The 25,941-nt window shown below is 43.3% G+C and overlaps 1 protein-coding gene across 1 annotated transcript in view; it reads left to right on the forward strand.

Annotated features, from left to right (window-relative positions):
* The first annotated feature begins 4,451 nt into the window (after positions 1-4,451).
* PSAP (prosaposin) overlaps positions 4,452-25,941 on the forward strand; it is a 278,471-nt gene continuing 256,981 nt past the window's right edge. The window contains exon 1 of the mRNA XM_069240560.1: positions 4,452-4,768. Coding sequence (XP_069096661.1) covers positions 4,729-4,768 — 40 coding nt within the window. The 5' untranslated portion in view covers positions 4,452-4,728. The remainder of the gene's footprint in view (positions 4,769-25,941) is intronic.

Raw genomic sequence — 25,941 nt, forward strand, 5'->3', positions numbered from 1 at the left:
TTCTTACCCCCGAACTCTTTTCACCCTTGCTAGTATCTTCTGTCTCTTCTGACTCATCTTCTTCTGTAATTGCAGGAAACAACTTAACACCCTGTAATGTCTCTATCCTCCACTTCTTCTGTTCCCAATCCCATCTCGCCTCTGCTAAAGACTTCTCTACTTTCCTTATTCTCCTCTGGAATTTCATTTCTTGCTGCTGTCTTGCTATGAGCTCCCAAACCACTAATGCCTCAAACTGTGCTGGTCTGGGAAGTGGCTTTGTCTCATACAGTGTCGTTTGCAACTGATTGAAAATTCTCAAATTAAACGTTCCATTCTCTGGAAACGCTAAAGCTCCCTGTTTATCTGTCAATTTGCACCACTGCTTTAACCAAAGACATGGCGCAACACCTTGCTCTTCCATGACAATAAATGTCAGAGAACTTTCCAGTGGGTTAGACTCCCACACTGTATGTATCACCCTTCAGGGCACTCCTAAACGCTTTGAAAAACTTCATCTTTTCTATCTTTTGTGTATTCGATTCAATAAAGAAATGACATGACTTTTACACTCAAGATTCCTTTCACCCGCTTACTCAACCAATTGCCTTTTACAGATGGCTGCCAATCCGCTCGCGACTCTTCTTACTGACCAACCTATCCCAGCGTGGCTCACTCTGACGTCACACTCACACTTTGCGGCTGACAAAGTCTTGTGGCTTATCCTCCTGATCTTCAATTCACGCGAAACTAATGCAAACTTATTGTGAGAAATAACCAAAACCAATAACCAAAACAAACCTGCTGGATTACTACAGGAAGGTACACAATCGCTTCAGAGACCTTACGGATTTTCACTGATGGCCCTTTCACTCATGCATCTATTCCTCTTTCTCAGTCTCCCACATTCTCAGGCAAAATTCGACCCGCAAATTTCACTCTCAACTGATCAATGGGTCTGTCCTGGTGCACATAGGACTCATCAAATCTCAGTCGAAAATGTATCTTACTCACTTATCTTACACACAGACTTGTTGACCACGCCCAATCAACCTACTAAACCAGACCGATACCAACTTATAACCAAGTGTCTCCTACACTTTTCAATATACTCTGGAGTCTTAGACAACGCAGGGTCCGTACATCACCAACAACCATGTGGACAATTTTTTAGCACAAAGCGCCACACATATATGAAGTTCGACGACTTCCCTACTCTCATACTGTGGCGTACGCGCACTCCTACTAAACCTCAACTGGAGTACGCAAACTCCCTACTTTTCTCACATACGTCACAATTCACCTGCGATCCTCATAAGCCTTTGCAAGCGCAATCTACCACTTTCACACTATCATTAGAACGCCAAGAACATACCCAACTTTACTAGCTGGATCCAGGATCTGGGAAAGTCATTTCTGGGTTTAAGGGGACATCATGCTCGCTACAATTGCTATTATGAAAAAATAAAATCCAAATCACAATAATAATGAACAACTAATCCTAACTCAAACTACCACCATGACCATTATTTGCCACATAACTAGTTCTCCAAGGAAACTAAACATCAAGCTGCTACCAAAACTGCTAGCGCGCCTGGTCCTTAGTAAGTAAATTTACAAGGCCTGGTCCTTAGTAAGTGAACTTATAAGGGACGCGTATAGGACAATGAACCTTTTGATTCACATGGAGTATCCTAGCCATGTAGTGACCAATGTTATCAATAATCAATAAATCCACCAAGAAAATCGTTAACCATTAGTCAGTTATATCAACGTTTCATGAATAACCACAACTCAATATACGTTTTAACCATTTTTATTTTCCCATTAGTTACAATACTAATCCATAAGGTTAATTCAAACTTTATTCAATCATCTCAGAATTAGTTCAATAATGACCACCAATAACATAATCTAATCAGAACTTGAAAAAACATATGCTCTAATGCTTCAGCATAAGCCAACAAAGATGAATATATCAACATTAATAGCAGAGTTCAGCAACCAGTTCGTCAATCATTTGTCACTGTCAGCGTCACCGAAATGAACCTTACCTAACCCAGATCAGCATTAGCATGTGGGACTTCATGCTAAAACAATTTAGAACATGAATTTGGAATACTCTAGCTAGGAGAAAAACTATTAACAGCGCAGTCGGTACCTAGAAAGAAAGGCACAAAAGTTAACAGGCACATTATCATTGCTACCCATCCACAGAATGGCCCAGCAACAAAGTCAGTCTTCGTCTTCAGGTCATCAATTGATCAGCAACGCATCAGGCTCTCAAGAGCATGAGCCCAATAACAAAGTCTTGAATCTCTTCTCCCCCAATATTGCAGCAAATTCCGTATAAGGTCTCTCCTCCGAAATCTGCCCCTAACATCTCAATTCTCCACTTCTGTCACGTCATTATATCAAAGTTGCCCAGTCAATCCCCTAATTCCTGGTCAATAAATCACCTTATATGAAGTTACCCAATGCATTCAATTCTTCAAATCTATGAATTCTAATATTTAGTCGCCCTCAGGTTGTCGATTGGTTCACAGTACGATGTCCTCATCATCCGGCTCGTCAGGTATTGAAAATGTTCCATCTTCTTCTCCAGTCAGTGTCTCTATTGTTTGAGTCCTGGGAAAGTACATCTAGCCTGCTCTACACACTGTATGGTGTAACTTTGATTCCCTCCCCTCATCTCCTGTCTGTCGGTACATTGCAGAAAATTCTAGCTAAGCACACTTTATTAACAGAGAGTAGTTCATGGTCAGTTCATCATGTTAGCTTTTCTACATTTCATGATTCTTCTTCTGCTGCTCGAGGCCTGGCAAAACTAGGCCACAACTCTGGCTAAGTTAGCTCTATAATATAATGCAAAACATACGTTATACATCTTAATATGACATATTCCTACACTGTTATTGCACATTTTCAATATTTCACGCATTTTTAATCATTTTAGTACAACTTTGTGTAAGTTGGCAGCCACTCTTCGTGGGCACATTTTCAAACGTGCACATTAATTTTTCTATGTTTACTTTTTCTATCTCTTTCTTGTGACTCAAAACGCATAAACATGCATTAATAATTTCTAATTAACATATCTGCTTCAACAAGCGCACACCGGTGCGTAGGCGCACCTCGACAATAGCAGTGCCACAAATAATCACACAATTATATAAGAAACAAGCATTTGCAATGCAATGGGTCTCGCATTTCTCCGAGTTAGAAGTATTAGCAGTTGTAAACTCCCAACCAGACTTTTCTTGCCTCACTAAATGGGGAAAAACAAGCGAGATCGCGCTGCTAAACAAGCGAGATTGCGCTGTGACAAAAGCGAAAAAGTAGTCCACAAACCGGACAGAAAACAGGGAACATCATATGTTTTTAGTACTTGCTCGCTGCACTCGAGGAGGGCTAACCACCGGTAAAAGGCATGACGTATGCAAGCCTTCCACTAATGAAAGCAAGCAGATTTTAAAAAGCAAACCTACGAAGCAATGAAAGACACTGACGTGACATGGATGGGGCTCTGAGCCCTTTTCTAACTACTATAGCGTCTCACAAGCAATAAGCAGGCTCAACCCTAAAAATGGGAGGCCTTAACTGAAGCTGCCATGAGCAGCAAAGAAAGAGGACAAGATGAAACTGTCCTTTGATGTTATAGGGTGGAGGTGTAGTTCTTCTAATTTGCTTCTGTGAGTTTGAATAAAGAAAGAATAAGCATAATCGAGCCTCCGGTCCTGCCATAGAACTTTGGTTGATCTAAAATATTTGGGTGCAGTAGAATACTGGAATTTGGTTCCCACAGCCTCTTCCAGTAACCGGATCCCAGCCCAGTGTAGTCTTTCATCTATGTCGGTGGACGGTGTAATTGTAACCCTTCTGTGTATGTATCAATATTTTGTCAGATTCCTGTCTCCGTCCTGTCTCTTTAAAAAAAATATATATATATGCTTCCATAAGTACTACAAGACTTTCACGATTTATGTGGAAAGCGCTATATAAATAGTATCTACACATACTATCACTCACGGTACCGCAGGTGTGTGCTTGACTTACCCGAGACCCACTGTACCCTTTTGAAAGGGACAAAACCGACTTTGCGTCTGAATCAAACACTGATGTGTCACTGCATTTTAGGCTTCGACAACAATCAACAACACCAAGTCAAAAGGGCAGTCTTATTTACGGGAACTAAACACAGTTGACAACAAGGGAAACTTTGAAAAAATGGCTCCGTTCCGTGCAGCTCTGGTTTCGACGTTGGGCAAACGAAGGAAACCAGTGATTGAGAAAGTGGTTGAAAGTTTCTGGACTTACCCTAAATAGTTAACGATAGGAGAACATTGTAATAACGGCTGTATTGTAATAAATAGGTGCAGATATGTTATATTTTTGGAACTGAAACATAGTTTGCAGATGCCCTTGTACTTTTACTCTTTTTTGATAATTGTTAGATCACTAAAACGGGCACTGCATTTTAAGATGGCCGCTTCTGTTAGCAGGGTTTTAGACGCACTTTCTCCAGAAGGGAAGGTGGCGGCGGATGGCACGTGATCCCCGAGTGGGTTGTGTTGCTGAGTCAGTGTCAGTTGATGCTTGAGGCGGGGTTAGGCTGTTTTTTCGATAAATCGGACTGCGCTGCGGCAGTCAGCTGACTTCCTGCTCTGCGGCCCAGCGCACCCGGACCGGGTTTCTGCCTATAGTTTGAGTGCGTCTAGTGGAGACGATCAACCTATTTCACGCGTAACTATGAAGCTGCTGGTCGTGTTCCCTTTGATTGTAGCGGCGGGTAAGTGCAGGAGTTATACGGTTGCATCAAACAAATAGAAATGAGTTAAAATGTTCTATGAACAGAAGGAATTGAATTTTCAATTTGATATCATTTAGGATTGCTATGGAAAGAGGGATTACATTTTCGGCATGGCACAGGGTGCGTTGTGAGAGACTCGGTCGTTCGGTTTTAGGGGGGCTGGGAGCCCAGAGTTGGGCTGGAAAGGAGTGGGACAGGGAGCAATGAGCACAGGAACACCATTATGTATGAGAGAAGATATCTTGTGTTGGTGGAGTAGAGTGTTGATTGTCCCTTGTGTTGCAGGAGAGTGATTAAGGAAATATGTATGGGTACGAAGAGTAAAGGTCACGTATGAAAGTGGAAGAAATATTCTCATGGACCCGTACATTGGTGGTTAAGGGGCAATAGCAGAAAGAATCTACCTTAAGGGTCAGAGACATTAGGAGGAGAGTTTGGTGGTGGTCAATGTGTACATTGTTGTTGTGTGTTTTTTTTTTTTTTTTTTTTTTTTTTTTTTTCTTTCCTACCAAAGAAATTGGTAACAAGGGCAAATGTGGTGGTAAATCTGTTCTGGTTTATTAATTGTCCAGAGTTTGCGTTTTAAAAGATCTTTCCGAGTTAAGGCTCCTGCTGCAAAGATCTGTGTACCCAGCAAGTTTCTTAGTATAGTACGAATAAAGTATGTATTAACCCAATGTGGTTGAAATTGGTTTTACGCTCATGTTCAAAGAGGGTCTGACTTCACGGTTAGAACATGACTTCCTTTTCGAGCAGGGCCAAGGCTGATTTGCATTTCTTCGGGTCCCAACCGAGTTTGCATGGCAGGCAAAACAACAATGGATTCAGGACTTTACCGAGCGATTGCCAGTGGTTAGACATATTGCAAGCATTCTGCCCTTTATCTCTTGTATATTTGGTACTCGTATAGTTCCTCCATGTAGACATACAGTATTTCTTCAGTGTATCCCTATCACTAACATACTGCACTTGGAAAGTAAAAAAAAAAAACTGACCTCAAAACCATAGTTTCTCTCAAGTACCTGTAAAGTGGCACAGAGCATTAGTTTCTTTGACATTGTCATCCGGTTCAACTGTCTCCCATCCAGGTTAAGACTTGAACGAAAAGTCGTAATAACTCTTGTGTTGGTAAGAACTGGAACTGAAATAATAGGACTACCTCAACCCATGCAGTTTGTTTTTCTGAATATAAAGCACATGTCTGCTGGGGAATGTGTCCTGGTGTTGGCAGTCTGGAGTGTGACGAGGCATATTTTACCAGAGCACAGCATTGTTACCTCAACAATAGCTTCCAAATCCACCAGGGGCATGTGTCCTCCTTTTTTCTGCACTGGTGAAGATTATCCCCCATGTTTGACTAGGGGAAGTTCTTCCTTTTTTAGGTCGAGCATTAGCGTTCAACATGTTGTATACTTTTACTGTGAAGAAAAGCTATTTGATTTGTTAGTTGCAGTGTCCTTCAAAAATCCTTGCTTGCTAGTGGTCAATTCTGCCTCTTTGTCCTGCCTTTTTCACTTTGGGAGCAGCACAAAGTACTGTGTAATTACGTTTTGTCCTGTTTATCTATTTTGTAAGGGACTTTTTTTTTTTTTTTGGCATTTGCCTGTTTCACCTCAACAGTGTGGGTGCTTGTTCAGTCCCTCCTCCCCACCAGCTCCCTCTGCAAACATAATAAAAACAGAGGGGGGGCTTTTCCAGGGCCAGATAGCTCTTGCTCTCTTCCGCTTTTCCCCTTGTTGTTTTCAGTTTGTGTGGCAATAAAAGTCCAGTCAGTAATTTTACAACGCTAAGAGCTTTAACTCGAGCAAACATGACACCATTGCGTTCCAAATGCTTATTTTTTCTTGTTTTCTGTTCCTGCCGAATGCCTAACTTGTATCTACACAGGCTATGCGCTTCATGTTTCAGCATGGCAACCACTTTCTTGTTAATTGTCTAAGAGCACGAGCACAGGAGGTTTTCAATCACTCCGAACAAATTCTTTCGTTTACAGCTGTAAAACATGCCTAACTTGTATCTACACGGGCGCCACGCTCCATGTTTCAGCATGGCACCCACTTTCTTGTTTATTTGCCTAAGAGCACGAGCACAGGATGTTTTCAGATGCTCTAAGCTTTCATTTACAGCAGCAATACATGTTCTCTCCTGACATTTGCTGTGGAATGCCCCTTCCACTCCTGTGATCCCAGAAAGGGTGCGCGTTGCTCATTTTCACCATTCCCTGTTGTTTCCTGCTCACCCTTTGCTGTCTCTCCTCACCCTTCACCCCGCCCCCCCCCCCCCCCAAGATCGCTGCTTGTATTTTAAGTGACCTGAACTCTTGAGTCGGCAGCTCTAACCACGCACCCTTTGCAGCATGTTAAATACTGTTTCATTGCTTGTTTTTTAAATGTTGCCAGATGTAGCCATAAGCTCAAATGCTGTTTGAATCACATTGCTGTATGCTAAGATTTTGGTTAAGTGTGGCCTCAATTGTGCTGCTCTTACATCAGGGGACTGATACCTGGCTCCAATGTCAGCAGCTGGAAATCACTTTGTGGACGTTACCCTCATTAGCGCATGTGAAGTGCTCACTGCCAGCAGTATGCAGTCTCTAGGTATATTTGCACTGCCACAACATATTAACTTAAGGTCTCTTTATTTTGCTTCCTTTGTAGTGGTTCATTTACATTGCCACTTGCATGCTGCCCGTTTCTTCTATGAAACTGTTCCCATTATCTTCCTGTCTACAGACTTGCTCCAGTGGTGTACTGTTAAGGCCGGCGCCATCGCTGCTGCATGTATTGGCTTGTTCCACTATGTATTTGTTCTGTGAGCCAGTAGACGTGGTATTTTTTTGTTTTCAAAAGACTTAGCTCAGCATCACTGACTCTTTTATGATTAGGATGCTATGTTGCTCACATCTGATGTGGCCTTCCCTCTTCGGAAGACCACAACCTGTGACTGAATGCATAATAGCAGTGCTCAGGGAGACGTGTCACAATTCGGAGATGCACTTTCAAATTCTGGGCCGCCTCAAAGAAACGTCACAGCTTCAAGGTGTATTTATGCTGCTATTACTAATTAGCTAGCAGTACACTGCGTGGGCCCTTAGCTCTTCACCTGCACGCTTGGTGTTGTGTGGTTGTCCCTAGCAGCCTATTCCGCTCACTGCACAACTAATGCATATTCTTTAAAAACATTGTTCTATATTTTTAAGTTTCATTTAAATGTTCAGGATAACTTCATTCAGTGTTTATTCTAGAAGCAATTTCTTTATTTTACTTATTAGTTTTGCATGCTTGTACTTTACCTACGATTATTCCTGCCCACTGAGATAGTGTGAAATACACATTACTATGTATATGAACACGATACATTGTGCTGATATTACATATGCTTTATTGTGAAATGGGTGTTATAAGAAAAGCTGAGTATGAAAATGTATTTTTGCGTGACCCCTCTAGTTTATTTCTCTTGTTACTCCTCCATGGCTGTCTTGTGTCTTTTTTGGGGGGAATTGTTAGTCAGCCAGCAACTCTGATGGTGGGGTGGTGAAAGTAGTTTTCGTTTGGAATTAGCATTTTAATTTAAACCTGCCATGCTTAATGGCAACATTTTTATTTTTTTGCTGCAGATAGAGGAAGAAGTTAAATTGAAGTGCTTTATTTATATGCAGGGCCACTGGAATTATGTGGTAGGAAACAACCAAATTATGAGGCAAGATTGACCAATTTATGTGGCAAGAAAAGCCCAGATATGAATTTACAATGCCAATAGATTTAACGCAAGCAAACACAAGACCGATTGCATTGCAAATGCTTGTTTTTTAAAAAAAATTTTTGGTGGCCGACTAGATTCTTCTACCCCACACAGGATAGATTATGGTTTTGGGGATAGGATGAGATGAGGTTGATTATCCCTTCATAGAGAGGAGAATTAACCTGTTGTGATAACAATAGATTCTGAGTAAGTTTATACTCTGTCAGGTTTCCTGGAGGGGGGGTCTTATGGATATGTCGAGAAGGAGAGTAAACCGTTCTTGGTGTATTTGGGGGAAAGGGTGTGGATTCTGTTCCTGGTTTGTAGCGTTTTCAATGAGTGGGAGATAATCACTGATATTGGATGAAGAAGGGGGGGGGGGGGGGGGGGGAGTCCTGTATGTGGTAGAATGAGGCCATCTGGCTAAGGGAATAGATGTGTGAACTATAAAGCTGCATTCCTGGTATTGAAAGGATGTTTAAAAAAAAAAAAAATCACTCCTCCCGGTTATATAGGTGTAGAATATAATACCCTGGCTGTGGTTGAGTGATTGGGTACCCTAGTGTGTATGTGGCGTGTGAGGAAATCTTCTGAATACTTGGGTTAGGAGATAGTCTTGGCTAGATGGCGACACTGGCATTGGGGCAGGCCTGGGAATGGCGTTTGAGCAAATCTGAAAACATCAACGTTATGTATTTACGTTTTCTAAAGCACCCATTTCTTGGGAGCATAGAAGGCTTGAGACAAACCAAACAGTATCAATCTTTTAGGTCACGCCAAAGGCACAGCAGATAAAACAATTGGGGTTTAACAATTAATAAAGCCAGTTTCTGGATGTATTTAATGTTCAAATTGGTAGCTGCCAACTTTCAAACCAAAAGAGAATAAACCGAAATCTCCACCACAATCTCAATAACCTTTTAATTTCCATTTACTAAACAAGAACTTGGTTAATGCATGGACTTTGTGAGACTGCCCGACCTGAGGGTTTACCAGGTGTGTTATCCAAGATCACAATTGTACCCTTTTTAGGATTGAGCCTGCAAGGGAATGCACTAGCCCATGCGTCACACGTGTGAGTTACTTAAGTTAACAGAAAAGGGCTTGGAGTCCGTTGTTTACCATTTGTTGGCTTGCATGGCACTCTTTACAGTTGGTCACTGCAGGCCTAGCATCAGGCCCGTTCATTTCTGTTGAGCAGATTTAACTTAATCAGTGCGTGTCCGCTGCTCCCAGCGTGACTGAGGTACTATTTTGTTCTTTTTAACTTGTAGTGCTCTGCAAACAGAAGGCGTGTGACTGGCAAAAACTTGCCCAACAGGACAAATTGCAAAATGTATTTATTTTTTAATTATTTTTTCTATGTTAACTTTATTTAATTTTGCCAAGTCTTATTTTCTCACATTGCACTCATGTTTTGTTTTTGCTCGTGGGCACTGTTATCAAATGATGAGTTATCTTGTTCTAAATATTGCAAAGCCACATCATTTTTTTTTATGTGTAATTTCCAACACTGTTAACATACAATCATGCAGTATACACCAATTCTTCCCCCCGACCAATCCACCACATCCCAGTCCCCCCATTAAAATCCAAAACAATCTGCCCTGCTCCAAACCAATCTGCCCCAATTCCAGTCTGCCCTGCTCCAGTCCAAAACAATCTGTTCCTCTCCAGTCTGCCCCACTCCAATCCACCCCCAATAGTCCAGACCAGCCCAATGCACCTACTCCAATCCATTCCATTCCAATCCGATCTACCTTAATTCATCCCACTCTGGGCCAATCCAGTCTCTTAATCCACCCCACTCCAATTCACTGCACTCCAAACCGCCTCAGTCCACCCCGCCCAACTCCATTCCAATCCACCATAAGCAACCACACTCCAATTTGATCCACACCAATCCACTCCACCCCATTCCTATCACTTCAATCCACCCTCTCTAATCCACTCGGCCACCTCAGTCCACTCCACTCAACGACACTGCAGTCCACCACACTCTGCCAGTGAGCCACAGACCTCTACTCCTCTCTATTCAGCTCTGACGCTGTATTCCCCTACTCCACTCTGACACTCTACACCAGCAAATTCATTCTACAACATTTTACTCTGACACACACCACCACCAACTTTTAGCCATGCTGAACAGCAGTCATACTGATGTATAACATATCAAAAAAACATTGACAAAGCCAATAGCTCTTGTATAGATGAGACCTATTGGTTTGCCACTGATTTTTCTCTTTGGGAGCAGCTCAGAGGCATTCACTGCAACTTAAATACACCATCTGGATCGTTTGGGCTATTAAGACAGCATGCAAACCCCTTTGCACGCCTAATTAAGGACACCTGTTTTGAATAAGAAATGGTATCCATGGAATTTAAAGAAGGCCTCATGGCACATGTATATTTAAATGAAGCGCTCAACTTCATATCCAACAGAAGCTAGTGCTTATAGGCCAATTACACGATTCCTGCACTATGCAGTTTTTCTTAGACCTCAGTGCATCCACCTCTCCTTCACAATCTGGCTTTTACACTCTGCAAGAGGAAGTACCTTACTGAGTACCTTGAAGAAAACCTTGAAATTTTGTTGCTGTATGCATTGCTACTTTTCTAGTGCAGTAAAAGCCAATTAGTTGCTTTGGACACTGTGGGCCATTCTTTCCTCCTGGACAGATTGTCCAGAAGTTCATATTCCTACCTCACAACCACAACTAGTTTTAAAAGCTAACCAGATTATGGGCATTTGTAGGAAGTTGGCTCTGTATGTGCTATTTCAAAGTAAGGAATAGCATGCACAGAGTCCAAGGGTTCCCCTTAGAGGTAAAATAGTGGTAAAAAATAGATAATACTAATGCTCTATTTTGTGGTAGTGTGGTCGAGCAGTAGGCTTATCCAAGGAGTAGTGTTAAGCATTTGTTGTACATACACATAGACAATAAATGAGGTACACACACTCAGAGACAAATCCAGCCAATAGGTTTTTGTATAGAAAAATATCTTTTCTTAGTTTATTTTAAGAACCACAGGTTCAAATTTAACATGTAATATCTTGTTCGAAAGGTATTGCAGGTAAGTACTTTAGGAACTTCAAATCATAAAAATTGCATGTATACTTTTCAAGTTATTGACAAATAGCTGTTTTAAAAGTGGACACAGTGCAATTTTCACAGTTCCTGGGGGAGGTAAGTTTTTGTTAGTTTTACCAGGTAAGTAGGACACTTACAGGGTTCAGTTCTTGGTCCAAGGTAGCCCACCGTTGGGGGTTCAGAGCAACCCCAAAGTCACCACACCAGCAGCTCAGGGCCGGTCAGGTGCCGAGTTCAAAGTGGTGCCCAAAACACATAGGCTAGAATGGAGAGAAGGGGGTGCCCCGGTTCCGGTCTGCTTGCAGGTAAGTACCCGCGTCTTCGGAGGGCAGACCAGAGGGGTTTTGTAGGGCACCGGGGGGGACACAAGCCCACACAGAAATCTCACCCTCAGCAGCACGGGGGCGGCCGGGTGCAGTGTAGAAACAAGCGTCGGGTTCGCAATGTTAGTCTATGAGAGATCTCGGGATCTCTTCAGCGCTGCAGGCAGGCAAGGGGGGGATTCCTCGGGGAAACCTCCACTTGGGCAAGGGAGAGGGACTCCTGGGGGTCACTTCTCCAGTGAAAGTCCGGTCCTTCAGGTCCTGGGGGCTGCGGGTGCAGGGTCTCTCCCAGGCGTCGGGACTTTGGATTCAAAGAGTCGCGGTCAGGGGAAGCCTCGGGATTCCCTCTGCAGGCGGCGCTGTGGGGGCTCAGGGGGGACAGGTTTTGGTACTCACAGTATCAGAGTAGTCCTGGGGTCCCTCCTGAGGTGTTGGATCTCCACCAGCCGAGTCGGGGTCGCCGGGTGCAGTGTTGCAAGTCTCACGCTTCTTGCGGGGAGCTTGCAGGGTTCTTTCAAGGCTGCTGGAAACAAAGTTGCAGCCTTTCTTGGAGCAGGTCCGCTGTCCTCGGGAGTTTCTTGTCTTTTCGAAGCAGGGGCAGTCCTCAGAGGATGTCGAGGTCGCTGGTCCCTTTGGAAGGCGTCGCTGGAGCAGGATCTTTGGAAGGCAGGAGACAGGCCGGTGAGTTTCTGGAGCCAAGGCAGTTGTCGTCTTCTGGTCTTCCTCTGCAGGGGTTTTCAGCTAGGCAGTCCTTCTTCTTGTAGTTGCAGGAATCTGATTTTCTAGGGTTCAGGGTAGCCCTTAAATACTAAATTTAAGGGCGTGTTTAGGTCTGGGGGGTTAGTAGCCAATGGCTACTAGCCCTGAGGGTGGGTACACCCTCTTTGTGCCTCCTCCCAAGGGGAGGGGGTCACAATCCTAACCCTATTGGGGGAATCCTCCATCTGCAAGATGGAGGATTTCTAAAAGTCAGAGTCACCTCAGCTCAGGACACCTTAGGGGCTGTCCTGACTGGCCAGTGACTCCTCCTTGTTGCTTTCTTTGTTCCCTCCAGCCTTGCCGCCAAAAGTGGGGGCCGTGGCCGGAGGGGGCGGGCAACTCCACTAAGCTGGAGTGCCCTGCTGGGCTGTGACAAAGGGGTGAGCCTTTGAGGCTCACCGCCAGGTGTTACAGCTCCTGCCTGGGGGAGGTGTTAGCATCTCCACCCAGTGCAGGCTTTGTTACTGGCCTCAGAGTGACAAAGGCACTCTCCCCATGGGGCCAGCAACATGTCTCTGGTGTGGCAGGCTGCTGGAACTAGTCAGCCTACACAGACAGTCGGTTAAGTTTCAGGGGGCACCTCTAAGGTGCCCTCTGTGGTGTATTTTACAATAAAATGTACACTGGCATCAGTGTGCATTTATTGTGCTGAGAAGTTTGATACCAAACTTCCCAGTTTTCAGTGTAGCCATTATGGTGCTGTGGAGTTCGTGTTTGACAGACTCCCAGACCATATACTCTTATGGCTACCCTGCACTTACAATGTCTAAGGTTTTGTTTAGACACTGTAGGGGTACCATGCTCATGCACTGGTACCCTCACCTATGGTATAGTGCACCCTGCCTTAGGGCTGTAAGGCCTGCTAGAGGGGTGTCTTACCTATACTGCATAGGCAGTGAGAGGCTGGCATGGCACCCTGAGGGGAGTGCCATGTCGACTTACTCGTTTTGTCCTCACTAGCACACACAAGCTGGCAAGCAGTGTGTCTGTGCTGAGTGAGAGGTCTCCAGGGTGGCATAAGACATGCTGCAGCCCTTAGAGACCTTCCTTGGCATCAGGGCCCTTGGTACTAGAAGTACCAGTTACAAGGGACTTATCTGGATGCCAGGGTCTGCCAATTGTGGATACAAAAGTACAGGTTAGGGAAAGAACACTGGTGCTGGGGCCTGGTTAGCAGGCCTCAGCACACTTTCAATTGTAAACATAGCATCAGCAAAGGCAAAAAGTCAGGGGGCAACCATGCCAAGGAGGCATTTCCTTACAGCATTGCATTATAGTTGCCTATGTCTCTTGTAAAACACTTACCACGTGGAGTGCCTGGGCACTCTTCTGCGATGAGTATTCTTTAACAAGTTCCTCGCCCTTTATTAAATTTACCTGGCAAATTGAATGTAGCGAATCAAACATACACACACAATCTGTCTGCAGGTTTATCTTAAAGTAATCTTTAATTTAACTGCTAAAAACTACAGAAGTGCATGTCAGCATTTCATGAACCAGTGGCTAACTTTTAGCTACTATTAAGTAGATTGACACAATCTTAATGCTGTTAAAGTTGGGCCACATGTCCAACATTGTTGCCCTATGTTAGACTTGGCATCATTGACATGGTTTCCCCTAACTTTTTTCCTCTACTTCCCAGGCTGCTTCTGTGTGCTAGACTCTGTTTTTGCTGTTTTTGTTAGCTTTGGACACTTAACCACTGCTGACCAGTGCTAAAGTGTAAGTGTTCCTTGTATGACTTATATGTGTACATTGACTGACTTATCCATGATTGGCATATTTGATTTACTAGTAAATCCCCAGTAAGGTGCACTAGCAGTACCCAGGGCTTGTAAATCAAATGCTACTAGTGGGCCTGCAGCACTGGGTGTGCCACCCATATTAGTACCCCTGTAAACATGGTTCAGACCTGCCACTGCAGTGTCTGTGAGTGCAGTTTTAAACAGCCAATTTGACTTGACAAGTGTACCCACTTGCCAGGCCTAAACCTTCCCTTTTTATACATGTAAGGTAAAGCTAAGGTAGGCCCTAGGTAGTCCCATGGGCAGGGTGCAGTGTATGTTAAAGGTTGGACAGGTGCTTATGTGTTTTACATTTCCTGACAGTGAAATACTGCCAAATTTGCCTGTCTCTCTCATAGGTTAACACAGGGGCTGCCTTTAAATGTGAATAAAGCGCAGATTTCCTTTGGGAGAAAATAGATGTGGAGTTTGGGGTCTCCGAACTCACAATTTAGAAATAGATCTTTTAGTAAAGTTGGTTTTTAGATTGTTAGTTTGAAAATGGCAGTTTTAGAAAGTAGGCATTTTCTTGCTAAACCCATTCTGTGACTTTGCTTGTTTGTGGATTTCCTGTCTGGGTCAGTTTGACAGTTGGGCTGTTAGCACCTCTCCTCTAGCCAGTGACACAAAGGGAGCTGGGGTGTAGCCTGCATATCCTAATGGGCCTTCTGGGCTGAGCGAGGAGTGGTCACCTACACCTGAAAGGGCTGTGCCTGCCCTCACATAATGCAGTCTCCAACCCCCTGGTGTGTGTCTGGGGCCTGGCCTTGGCAAGGCAGGATCTTGAAAACATCAGACTTCTCTTTGAAGTAACCCTTCTTCAAAGGCAGAAAGGTGTATAAGAGCACCCAAAACCCCTGAAAATCCGATTCCGTCTGGGGGGGGGGGGGGGGAGGAGGACTAGGAGGAGGAGGACTAGGAGGAGGAGGAGGAGGAGGAGGAGGAGGAGGACTAGGAGGAGGAGGAGGACTAGGAGGAGGAGGACTAGAACTACTGCACCTTTGCCTGTGACTGTTCCTTGTTGGGTTGGCCTGCAGTAGCTGCTTCTCCCTGAGAGGAGACAAAGACTGACTTTTGTGTGACTTCCCACTGGTGAAGAATCTCCAAGGGCTTGAACCGAGCTTGCCTCCTGTTATTGAAGTCTCAGGGACATCAAGACCTCTCTCTGCCAGCACCTGGGCTTTCTGCTGAGGGTCCTGCCTGCAAAGTAGTGCCCTAACTTGTCTCTGGGCCGTAGAAAGGGGAAGCTGGTGGAAAAGGACGGAAATCCATCAAACACAGCCATGCAGGGAAACTTTTGATGCACCACCAGCTTCGTGGCTGCTAAACGACGCAATGCTGGCCTCGCAGCTAAAATAGACGCTCCACCTGCGTCACAGTTGAGAAATCGATGCAGTGTGGCTGGAGAAACGCCATGCAACACCCACAGCGGCTGCTGTTAATGATGCCAGCCCCTATGCAACGCGGCTTCTTGAAACCGTGCGACCGGATTTCTACGCAACATCGCTGGGCACGGTAAATCAATGCAAAGCCTGCTCAGACGCGAGGTGCCTGTCTGGATTGAGACATCGCTCTCGTGTGGGAGATAAGAAACGACGCACGCTTACCCGACTGGAAGAGGAACGATGCACATTCTCGCTTGCCAGTGAGAAATCGACCCATCTCTGGCCTTTTCTGACGTACGCTCGCCTGTGCGGCTTTATTTTGACACCACCCAGATACTTTGTGCAGGAACAGCATTCTCACTGTTTTCTAAGGATAAATACTTATTCTTTTTAAGAATCATAACTTGACTTATGTAAGATTTTTATCATTTTGGTCTTGTTTTGTTTAGGTATCTATTTTTCTAAACCTGTGTTGTCATCTTGTAGTTTTTTTTCACTGGGTTACTGTGTGTGTTGGTACAAATACTTTACACATTGCTTCTGAAGTTAAGCCTATCTGCTCGTGCCAAGCTACCAAGGGGGTGAGCGAGGGTTAATTGAGGGTGAGTCTCCTTTATCCTGACCTAGTGTGGGTCCTTGCTTGGACAGGGGGTAACCTGACTGCCAACCAAAGACCCCATTTCTACCACCCTGCAACTGTATTGGTTAAAATGCAGGCTTTACTGTGGTTGATAACATGGCCATAATCCCTTGCAGTTGAAATGTAGTTAATAATTGTCAATTTCTGAAATAGCAACACATTTCTCCTGTTACCCAGAAAACTACGACCTAGTCAAAGGCACAGCAGTACATTCCAATCTTAAGTATGATACCACCCTTTATTCTGGTTTACCAAACCCACTCTCTAGGCAGCAGTTACCCCAAAATGCAGTACTTGGATCTTCAGTCTAGCTAAACAATAGCATCTATCCTATTAACATGCAGCTTGGCTTCCTATGCAGAAATAAACCAACATAAGCTATTTTATCTAGCCTTCCTTCAGGTATTGCATAACTTGACTCTACCTAACTAAGGGACCCTTTCACATAGGCCCACAATGTCTGTAGCAGTACTACGTGTGAGTATTTGGGTGCACTATATGATATGGCTGTTGGTCCTTATTGTGCAGTACTCTTACAAACAACATCTTGGGTCCAGTCAGGCTCATTTACTTAACCTTAAGCTCAACCCTGGGTAGCTGTGGCTTCAAGCAGTAAGGTTTGGCCAAGGAACTTAGGGCCAGATGTACGAAAGGATTTTACCCATTCTGTGTCTATGGGAAAAAGCTTTCGTACATATGGCCCTTTAGTGTAAAGTATTTAATAGCACCAAACAGAATAAAGTCACACAACACAAAGGAAAATTAGACACCAATTTATGAACATACATTATATTTTTATAAATGTTTAGAGACCTTGATGAGCAAAATCCATTGGCTCTTCCAGAGATACAGACTTTAGAAAAGACTATTACTTTTAAATGCTACCGCAAACAAGACGGGGTCAACAAAAAGTTGAAAAACTTTTCAAAAGTTTTAAACAGTTTGACTACTTCGGTCCAGGTTGGGAGACCAGTTCCGAACGGCCAGAGGTATAGGGGTCCAGAGTTGGCGCTCTGGACAGTTACCTGCCCACCAGAGTGTATTTAAAGGAAGTTCCGAACTTTACAGGACGACAACCATAGATTAGGGGTGTGGAATTTAATAAAATATCTACTTGTCCTTGGGACAGTTTGCTTCTTAACTCTACTTGTCCTGTAAAAAAAAAAAAAAATCTACTTGTCCTTTTGGTGCCATGTAGTGCGGCGACAAACTATGGCAGCAATCTCATTACGTAAGAGCTCTGATAATAGCATCTCTGATTATTCCAGGGCAACTATTATAGTAGGGCTTGAATACTTGAAATTTCGATCCCTACTACTGCAGTTTCCTTATTTTGCCACCTTTTCACAGATCTACATACTGGGGCTGGAGGAAGCAGTAAGCAGTAGTTCCAAGGCTCGAATCCCTTTGAGTCTGCAAACCTACATACTTGCTGTTTTTTTTTTTTCTGTTAAAGGATTTTCACAAGCTCTTCACTAATCTTTTCCCATAATGAAAGGTTGGATATGTACTCCTGACATTAGCAGAAGTAGTTCTTCTACGGTTGGGGGCAAAAAGTGGTTGAAGGGAAAGTGAACTTGTAAATGCTCAATAGATATTCACATGAGCAAATCTACACATGCATATTTGCTTGTGCTAAAATGCAGTTCAAAGCTGTTTTCTGTGAGTACAATTTCCTGGTCCCTAACTAGGTCTGGTGTTAAGAAATACATTTTGTTTATATTGACCTTCTATTTCTCTCTGTTGGCTGGCTTTACTGTGAGTGATAACATTCTGCTCTTCCACAAAGAGCATTTTGACACACAAAGTAATTTTGTTCAGTGCCAGGAACTACTGTGGCAATCAGTGGCATAACGAAACTGGAGGGGGCCCCCTTGCAAAGAACATAGAGCACCCCACCCCCTGACTCGCTCAGGTCTGGTGCCGTGCTGAAGGGCCTTTGTTACGCCACTGGTGGCAGTGTGCTTTTTGGACCAGCCAAAAACGTTTTTTTTTTCTTTTTGCCAGTGTTTGCTACAGTGGTAAGGGCCTGGCAGCTCCCACAGCATTAAAGGGGCATATTTAAAAGCCCCTAGCATCATCTACCGACACATTAGCATCATTTATTCGATGCTATTGTTTCTTTAGATGGCCAAAATCCCAGCACCATATTTGCAAAGTGGCGAAATGTATGCGTTGCGCCACTTTGTAAACCCTTGCACCACATTATGTCTGTGCCAGGCATAATGTATGCAAGGTGGGGGGGGGAATGGCACAAGGAAATCGAAGAGATTTTCTTGCACCTTTTTTTCGGCACTTTTAACCCCTGCTAAGAGCAGGCATTAAGTGGGGGCATACCATTATTTATAATGGGCCCGATGTACTCTGCATGAGAAGCGCCAAAGTTTTGGCGCTACTACTGCAGAGTATGTCAATAGCGTCATAAATGACGCTGTTGCCCCCTACCCTGTGCCATGGTGTGCTGTATTTTAAATAAGGTGCACACATGGTGGCAGTATGGGGCGGCAAAGGACGCAAGAAATAGGGGCATATTTAAGAACCACAAGTGTTTCAAAAGCCATATAAAAAAAACACGCATTGATGAATCCAAAAGACTCAGATGTCAGATTGGTTGGCTTTGCCAGTGCTTGTTTATTTTCATGCTTCCCATAATCCTTGTTTAAAATGGTAATGCTGATTTTCCGTTAGAAATATGTTTTGGAAATGCTAGCATGCAGCAACACATTTTTCTAACTGACACGTCAAAGAAATAGCACCTAAAATTTCATAGTAGTGAAACGTTTTTGTTTCCTACTTGCATTTTTTTCTGAACATTTTATTTTGAAAGCAAAGCTTCGGTAAACATTTGCATCTAATCAAAGAGCATTCCGGGAGCATTATACATAGCCTCAAGTTGTTAAACTTTTCAAATGTACATACACTTTTTTTTCTTTAATACTAGAACCACTGCCAGTAGTGCAGTGTGGCCTTGAAACGTTTATGTACAGCGCTCTCCCTAATATTGAAGGCTTTTAATTAATGAACCATAAATACAAGTTTGAACAGCATTAACATATATACACACACATTACCTGAACTACAGACAGTTCCCTTCTTTGTAAACTGGCTGCCAAAGGGTTTGTGCTGCTGGGGGTTTGGCCTACTTGTCCCAAGGACAAAATAAACATGGAAACTTGTTGCCCTTGACCCCGAACAATATGTCCCGGGCAATAGGAATTCCACATCCCTGAAAGACCTCAATGGAGCAGTCCTGATGGAGTAGCGGACCAGCTGACGATGGGCTGCTGGTTTCCTTGAACCACGTTTGGGGCAAAATCCTTATGTGGGGGCTAGTGTCCCTTGGGTGCAACAAATCTTGACTTGGGCAGCACTCCTGGGTTGAGCAGACTCGGGTGTAACTTTTGGCTATTTTTTTTTTTTTTTCTTTTGGTGCTCAGTGACTGGTAGCGGCCAGCGCATCCTTTTTGGGCTTCTTCAGCTCTTCCATCCTTGGAGATGGTTCCAGAGGATCAGCCAACTTATCCTTGTAGTCACTGCTTTGATCTAGGGCTGGAAATCCGCTTTTCCCCTAGCCAGTAGCTACAGACACATTCCAAAATTCAGTAGCCGAAAGTGCAGCAGGTGCAGTCCTTCCGAGGGTGTAACCTCTTTTTGTGTGATTCAAAGAGCAGCTTGGCAGTCCTTCTTCGGTCCTTTCTCCAAATCCAATGTGATCTGAGGGGCACAGTGCATATTTATCCCAGGAAAGAGCTCCGAGGTGACCACATGGTTACTAGCCAATAGACTACTGGGTTCCCTTTTTCCGAGTGACTTGTTTCCTGTGATGTGTGGCGCCTGATAATCCCAAGTTCAACAGTCTTGCCCCTTTCAAGATAGCACAGCCCTTCTTCAGTCGCCAGGAGGTTGGTAGCCACACCTCTAGGGTGTAATCCGAGGGCAACACACCCACAGAAAAAACAGTTTGGGGATGGATTTTCTTTCACTCCTCTTGTCTTCACTTTGTCTGCAGGAACAAAATGCTTCCTGCTCAAGGATGTTATTGCTTTTCCCCCATCACAAAGGTGGCTTCCCCTTTGAAAGTTGTCTTTTGGGCTAACGCCCTGAGTGGCCATCCTGGGAGAGGAGGTAACACTTCACTGTGCGTCACCTGCCTTTGTTCCTGAGGTTTGGAGTAATTCAGATGTCTCCACAAGCTGGCAGAAAACTGTGTGCGCGTGCCAGAGTAGTCATGTGGCCTCTGGAGTACAGAGTGCCAACTTCCTAAAAGTTGCTAACATTTAATATTAAATCCAACCTGGGCATCAGGTTGGATTTAAAGCCACTATTAATTTGATATCTTCGATGACCTAGTGTAGTAGTCAAATTCTACAGTAAGCTAGTCTTGGATACCAACCGGTAGCCCTGCATTAGCCAATGGGATACTTACTTATCCAGAGCAAAACAACAATTTGGAAGTCTTGCTGTTAAGACACATAAAAACTATGTCCTACTTAAAAGCTCGGTTCCTTAGGGCTCTATAGACCTTCCTTAGGAGAGACCTACATTTATTGTGACGTGAAGGTTTGGCTTTGCTATTAGTTTGAATGGCAAAGTCAAGCTGGCAGTGTAAACACTGTCCTTACAGTCTGCCGTGGCAGGCTGGGAACCGTTTTGTACTTTGTCACATACAGGTTGGTACAAACAGTGCTGCAGCCCTGAGTGGACACACTGCCTTACATCCCTTGGGTGCCATATACTAGGGACTTCATAAGTCAGTCCTTGCCCATTTGATATAGCCATTTCAGCATGTAATTTGTACAGGGTTAAAAGCCTGACACGGAGTCTTGCTAGCTGGCCCTGAGTCGGAAAACCAACACCATCAGTCCAACAAGAATTGGCAAAGTCAATAGGTCTCGGCTGTGTGGCAGTACGAGAGCTATTGGCATTGTCAGTGTCTTTTAGCCAAGTGTTATGGATGTCTGTCTTTCAGCGACTGCCCTTGATTGGGCAGTAGGCAAATGGTGAAATTCACAGGATGGAGATGGCCCGATTTACAAGCTCAATCACACGTCATTCTTGACTTCGTGGCAGTACGATGTAGGCACAGGATGTCTATTGTGTTTTGTCATCATTTGTACGTATTGCTTGTTGATTATCTTCAACACGAGTGCCAAACCTTCAATTGCATACCTCTCGGGATACACAAGCCGAAGCAAAGATGAGGAGAAAGCTGACCAGCTCCAGTAGACAAGAATCTCGGATGTGCTAGTGAGGGCTGCTATCTTCTCTGTCCCAATGTGTATGCTAGCATAGTATCCATGCTGATGTTAAGATATGTTTCTGTAAGTGTTAATCCGAAAGACTGTGCACAGTCCACCAAGAAGAAAATAGGCTGCGACCCAACGTGAAACACATTCAGAAATATAGATTTGCCTGTTTTCTCATGTTAAGCGTGAGTAACTTTACCAGTTATTCACCTTTTCATTACATTCCGCTAGTGGTTGGTTTGATTATAAAGAGAACTCTTTTTTTCCCCTTTTTTAAATTTTTTTTCTATTTATTATTAAAAAAAAAAAAAAAAACACAGCTAGGGATACGTTCGTTCAGGTATCACTCATGAGGCCTGCACATGTCACACATCGTAAACATACCTATGCCTGCCACCTACGCTCCTGGCAGAAGTACCTCAGCCAGAGAACTCTTCATAAAGTGTGCAGTGCCTGCGTGATTTCCCAAAAAAAACTGATCCCAGTGCCACTGAGGGCTTGTGCATGGGCTCACGAGAGGAGAGGACTCCTGCTTCCTGATCAGATTTCATCCAGTCGTTTCTATCAGTTCAGTCTGTTTGCTGTGCACGCAGACGGGGGCTAATGGGAGTTGTAGTTCACGAAGGGTTTATGGGTGATGGGTAGGCTGCGCAGCAGGAAATGGAAGTAGAAATTAAATAGGTAGACCTGCTTGTAGAGTACATTGCCCGGGTAGGGAGAAATTGCAATTTTTAAAAAATGGTGCTCACTCCACATACACCAAAACTGTGCGATACCAGTTTGTACATTGTTTTAGTAGTTTATTATAACACATTCCAGTTTCATTTATTAATATAAATTTACATTCCAAGCAAGACTTTTTTTTCAGTATTTCAAAATGATGTATGCTGGTTCTTTGATCCTTTATATTGAAACTCGCTTCCAGACCGTAGCACAGACAAATTCAATACAGACTCCTGATCGCGCACTTCAGCTTTTCTGGTTCCACAAGAGGGTGACAATGAGCGTGGTTGGTGGGTGTGATGAGCTGGGAGTTGTTCCTGACTCCACACCTTTGGTGTTGACGTGAAACAGTCACCATCATCAATGTATTCGCATTAATATGAGGGGGTGTAGCATAACTCCCAGAGCTGCCGACTGTTGAATTAGGGAAACTGGATTGAGTCTCCGTGTGAGCTAAATAACGCTAGGTGATTCAGGGCAAATAGCTTAATGTTTCTGTGCCTATTTTTGGGGAAAAAATAAATAAAAATCTAACCTTGCGAGATGTAGCTGGTATTCATGTACCAGTTCTTGATTGCGATATATAAAAACTGCAAAAATAGGGTAATATCTAGAGCTGCTGACTTTGGACTTGGGGCCCAGGGTTTGAGTCTCTGCTTCGACTTTCCCCATGCCTGGGGGTGGAGGAAACCAATACAGATATGTGCCGATTTTTTAAAATTGTTATTTTATAAAACAAGACAAAAAAAAAAACTATGTTGAAAAGCACAACGGATACATAATCGTGGGTGGGCAGTTCCCTATGTCCGAGACAAATTGATATCTTTGGACAGCTAGAAGATGTAATTTCAATTTTGTCTGAAGGACAAGTAGGAAATAAACACGGACAGAGCTATGGAGCGTTTAATGATCTGCCAGATTATCACTATGCAGCAATCTTTCTAAGAAGCTTAAATTTTTTCACGAGGTGATTGGAAAGGAGACATTGTAAACAAGGTAATAAATGTTTAAAAGCATTTTACTTTGAGTTGAGACATTCTTTACCTAATTGTTTGGTTAAGTCATCTGTAAAGTGCAGGCAAACTAAACCAGAAGAAAACTTTAAAAATATCAGGCTATGGTGTCAAGGCTTTCAGTGTAGCTTGCTGAATTAAGTTCTTTATTTAATGCACGGGCCATTTCTATAGCTTACAACAAAGTTGTGTGGAAGTTGAAACTTCAGTATTTCACAAGTTTCTTTTTATATAGTTGCATTTATTTAAATTAATAATATAATACTTCATACAAAAATACAGCGCTTCATACACTTAAATGGGTTATGAAGTACTATAACATTTTAGCAGGCCATTCCTCCCTCTCAGCTGGTCAGTCATATCACCTGCCTTGTGCCATCCAACTGTCCAGGCACGAACATTTACTATCAATGAGGTTGTTTGCTAAAAGGTAGACCTGCGGATAGTATGCCTTCCAGCCATAAATATGCGGAGTAATGTTTACATCTTCAGATTGTGTCAGTCTGGCAGGTATTTATAATAATGCAACAGAAAGGGGATGAAGCCATGAAAAGCGGTCTCAGTCAACATATATATATTTTAAGAACTCAGCCACAAAGAAACTGGCAACAAGGAGAAACGTGCCATGTACATCTGTTCTGGTTAAAGTGATTGTAAAGGCTGTGTTTTGTAATATCTTACAGGGTTAAGGCACCTGTTGCAGAGAGCTGCGTGTACCTAATAAATCTTAAGGAATAATAATAATGGCAAGACAACAATCTGATAAGTGCACTTGATGCAGAAATCGGTGTTTTGTCTCGTCACACCTTTGGCACATAAAGTAGCACAGAGGGTTAATATGTGCCAAAAACACATTGTGTAACATGCAAATTACGCTTATTTCATGTACATAGGTAAATGGGTTACTGCTGTTGATGCAGATCATTTTATGTGCTGTTCATTAACAGTCTTTCTAATATAGCACAGTGCGCTATGAACCGACGTCAGGGGCCTGCCTGCAAGGTCTGGATTTAGAACATTCGTTTTTTTCTCAATATTTTACTGTTATAAAGCTGCTAAAATTGGGTAGTAGTGAAGTATATTAGCAAGGGAAAAAAAAACCAATCACTGTGTTAGTTTAAATCCTGACTTTGTGGTTCTCTCGGCAATGCACTCTTTACATAAAACTCCTACCAGTGAAGACCATGTGTGACCCCTAAACCTTGAAACTTATTTTCTTATGTAACATCATACATTCATATTTACAAAGTTACATAAGACAATGAGGGTATGTATATTGATTTACTCACTAGTATGATTATTGCCCATGTGTAAGGGGTGTGTGATGTAAAGCGCTGATACCCTACATTGGGATTAATACCACTATCAGATTTAAATAAAAATAATTGTAAGTACTGTTTCATTTCTTTTTGTAAGTACTCCTACAAACCACTACATCTGACGTTTACAGTGCATGAATATCTTACAGGGACGGAACAAAGTCAAAAGTTTGCCCACACGTTGTAGTTTTTTAAGTACTTGTGAAGTGATAAGCTGTGTGCCTGTTTCCCGCCCATTACATTAGCATTTAGGGGTTAGGCTTCAGATAGCTCCCATCGAGGATTATTCGCAGAGAAAACGGGTGTTTTAATACTGACCCTTGTTTTAGTCTCAGCTGGAATTAATAGGAAATCCCCCTTGCTGCCTGTATGTTGCTGCTACAAAGAGAAAGCGGACAACGTACAGGTGTTGCTGAATAGAGTCCCGGTGTTGGCTAATTACAACAGGATACATTTTGTGTATTTTGCGGAGGCCAGGCGGATCCCTGATGCAGCTCTGTAATAGTTGCTGAAACCAAGACCCTGCTAGATCCCTCTTCAATTCAGCACTGACAGTTGAGTACAAGACTGCCTGTACAATCTGTTTTCCAGAAGATCTATGCACGTTCTGCAGTACAATGAAATAAATACAAATGCAAACAAATCAGGTTTGTGCAGTCTCCTTTGGTAGTGCAAATTTATGAGCATCTACCAGTTTGAGCTGCAGAGTTCTGTACCACCCAAAAACAAGCTTTATTTTCAGTCCAAGATGAAGTCCATTACTGTAACCCCTCCAGAAGCCATTGACAGCCATAACTGCAGAATGCCTGCCCTCAAAATGCGGACACCACAGAATACTGCTAACATCTTTAGATTAAATAAATAGGTTTTGGCCACGTTTTGCACCCCAAAGGCCCACACTAGTACCAACCATCATTACATCTGGTATACTAAAGGGATTCAACCTCGGCCAGTGTCTACCTAGCCGACACCAAGCTTCATCATAAATTGTTTAAAAAGGGCTGCTAAGGGTCCCACCATAAAGGTGAAAATAGAAACCATGACACTGGATGGGTACATTAGAGCTCAATATAGGTGATAAACAGAATTGGTGACGGAGCAGAAGACCAAGCAACACCACAGCTCAA

The sequence above is a fragment of the Pleurodeles waltl genome, chromosome 6 (assembly GCF_031143425.1).
Source record: "Pleurodeles waltl isolate 20211129_DDA chromosome 6, aPleWal1.hap1.20221129, whole genome shotgun sequence".
NCBI lineage: Eukaryota > Metazoa > Chordata > Amphibia > Caudata > Salamandridae > Pleurodeles > Pleurodeles waltl.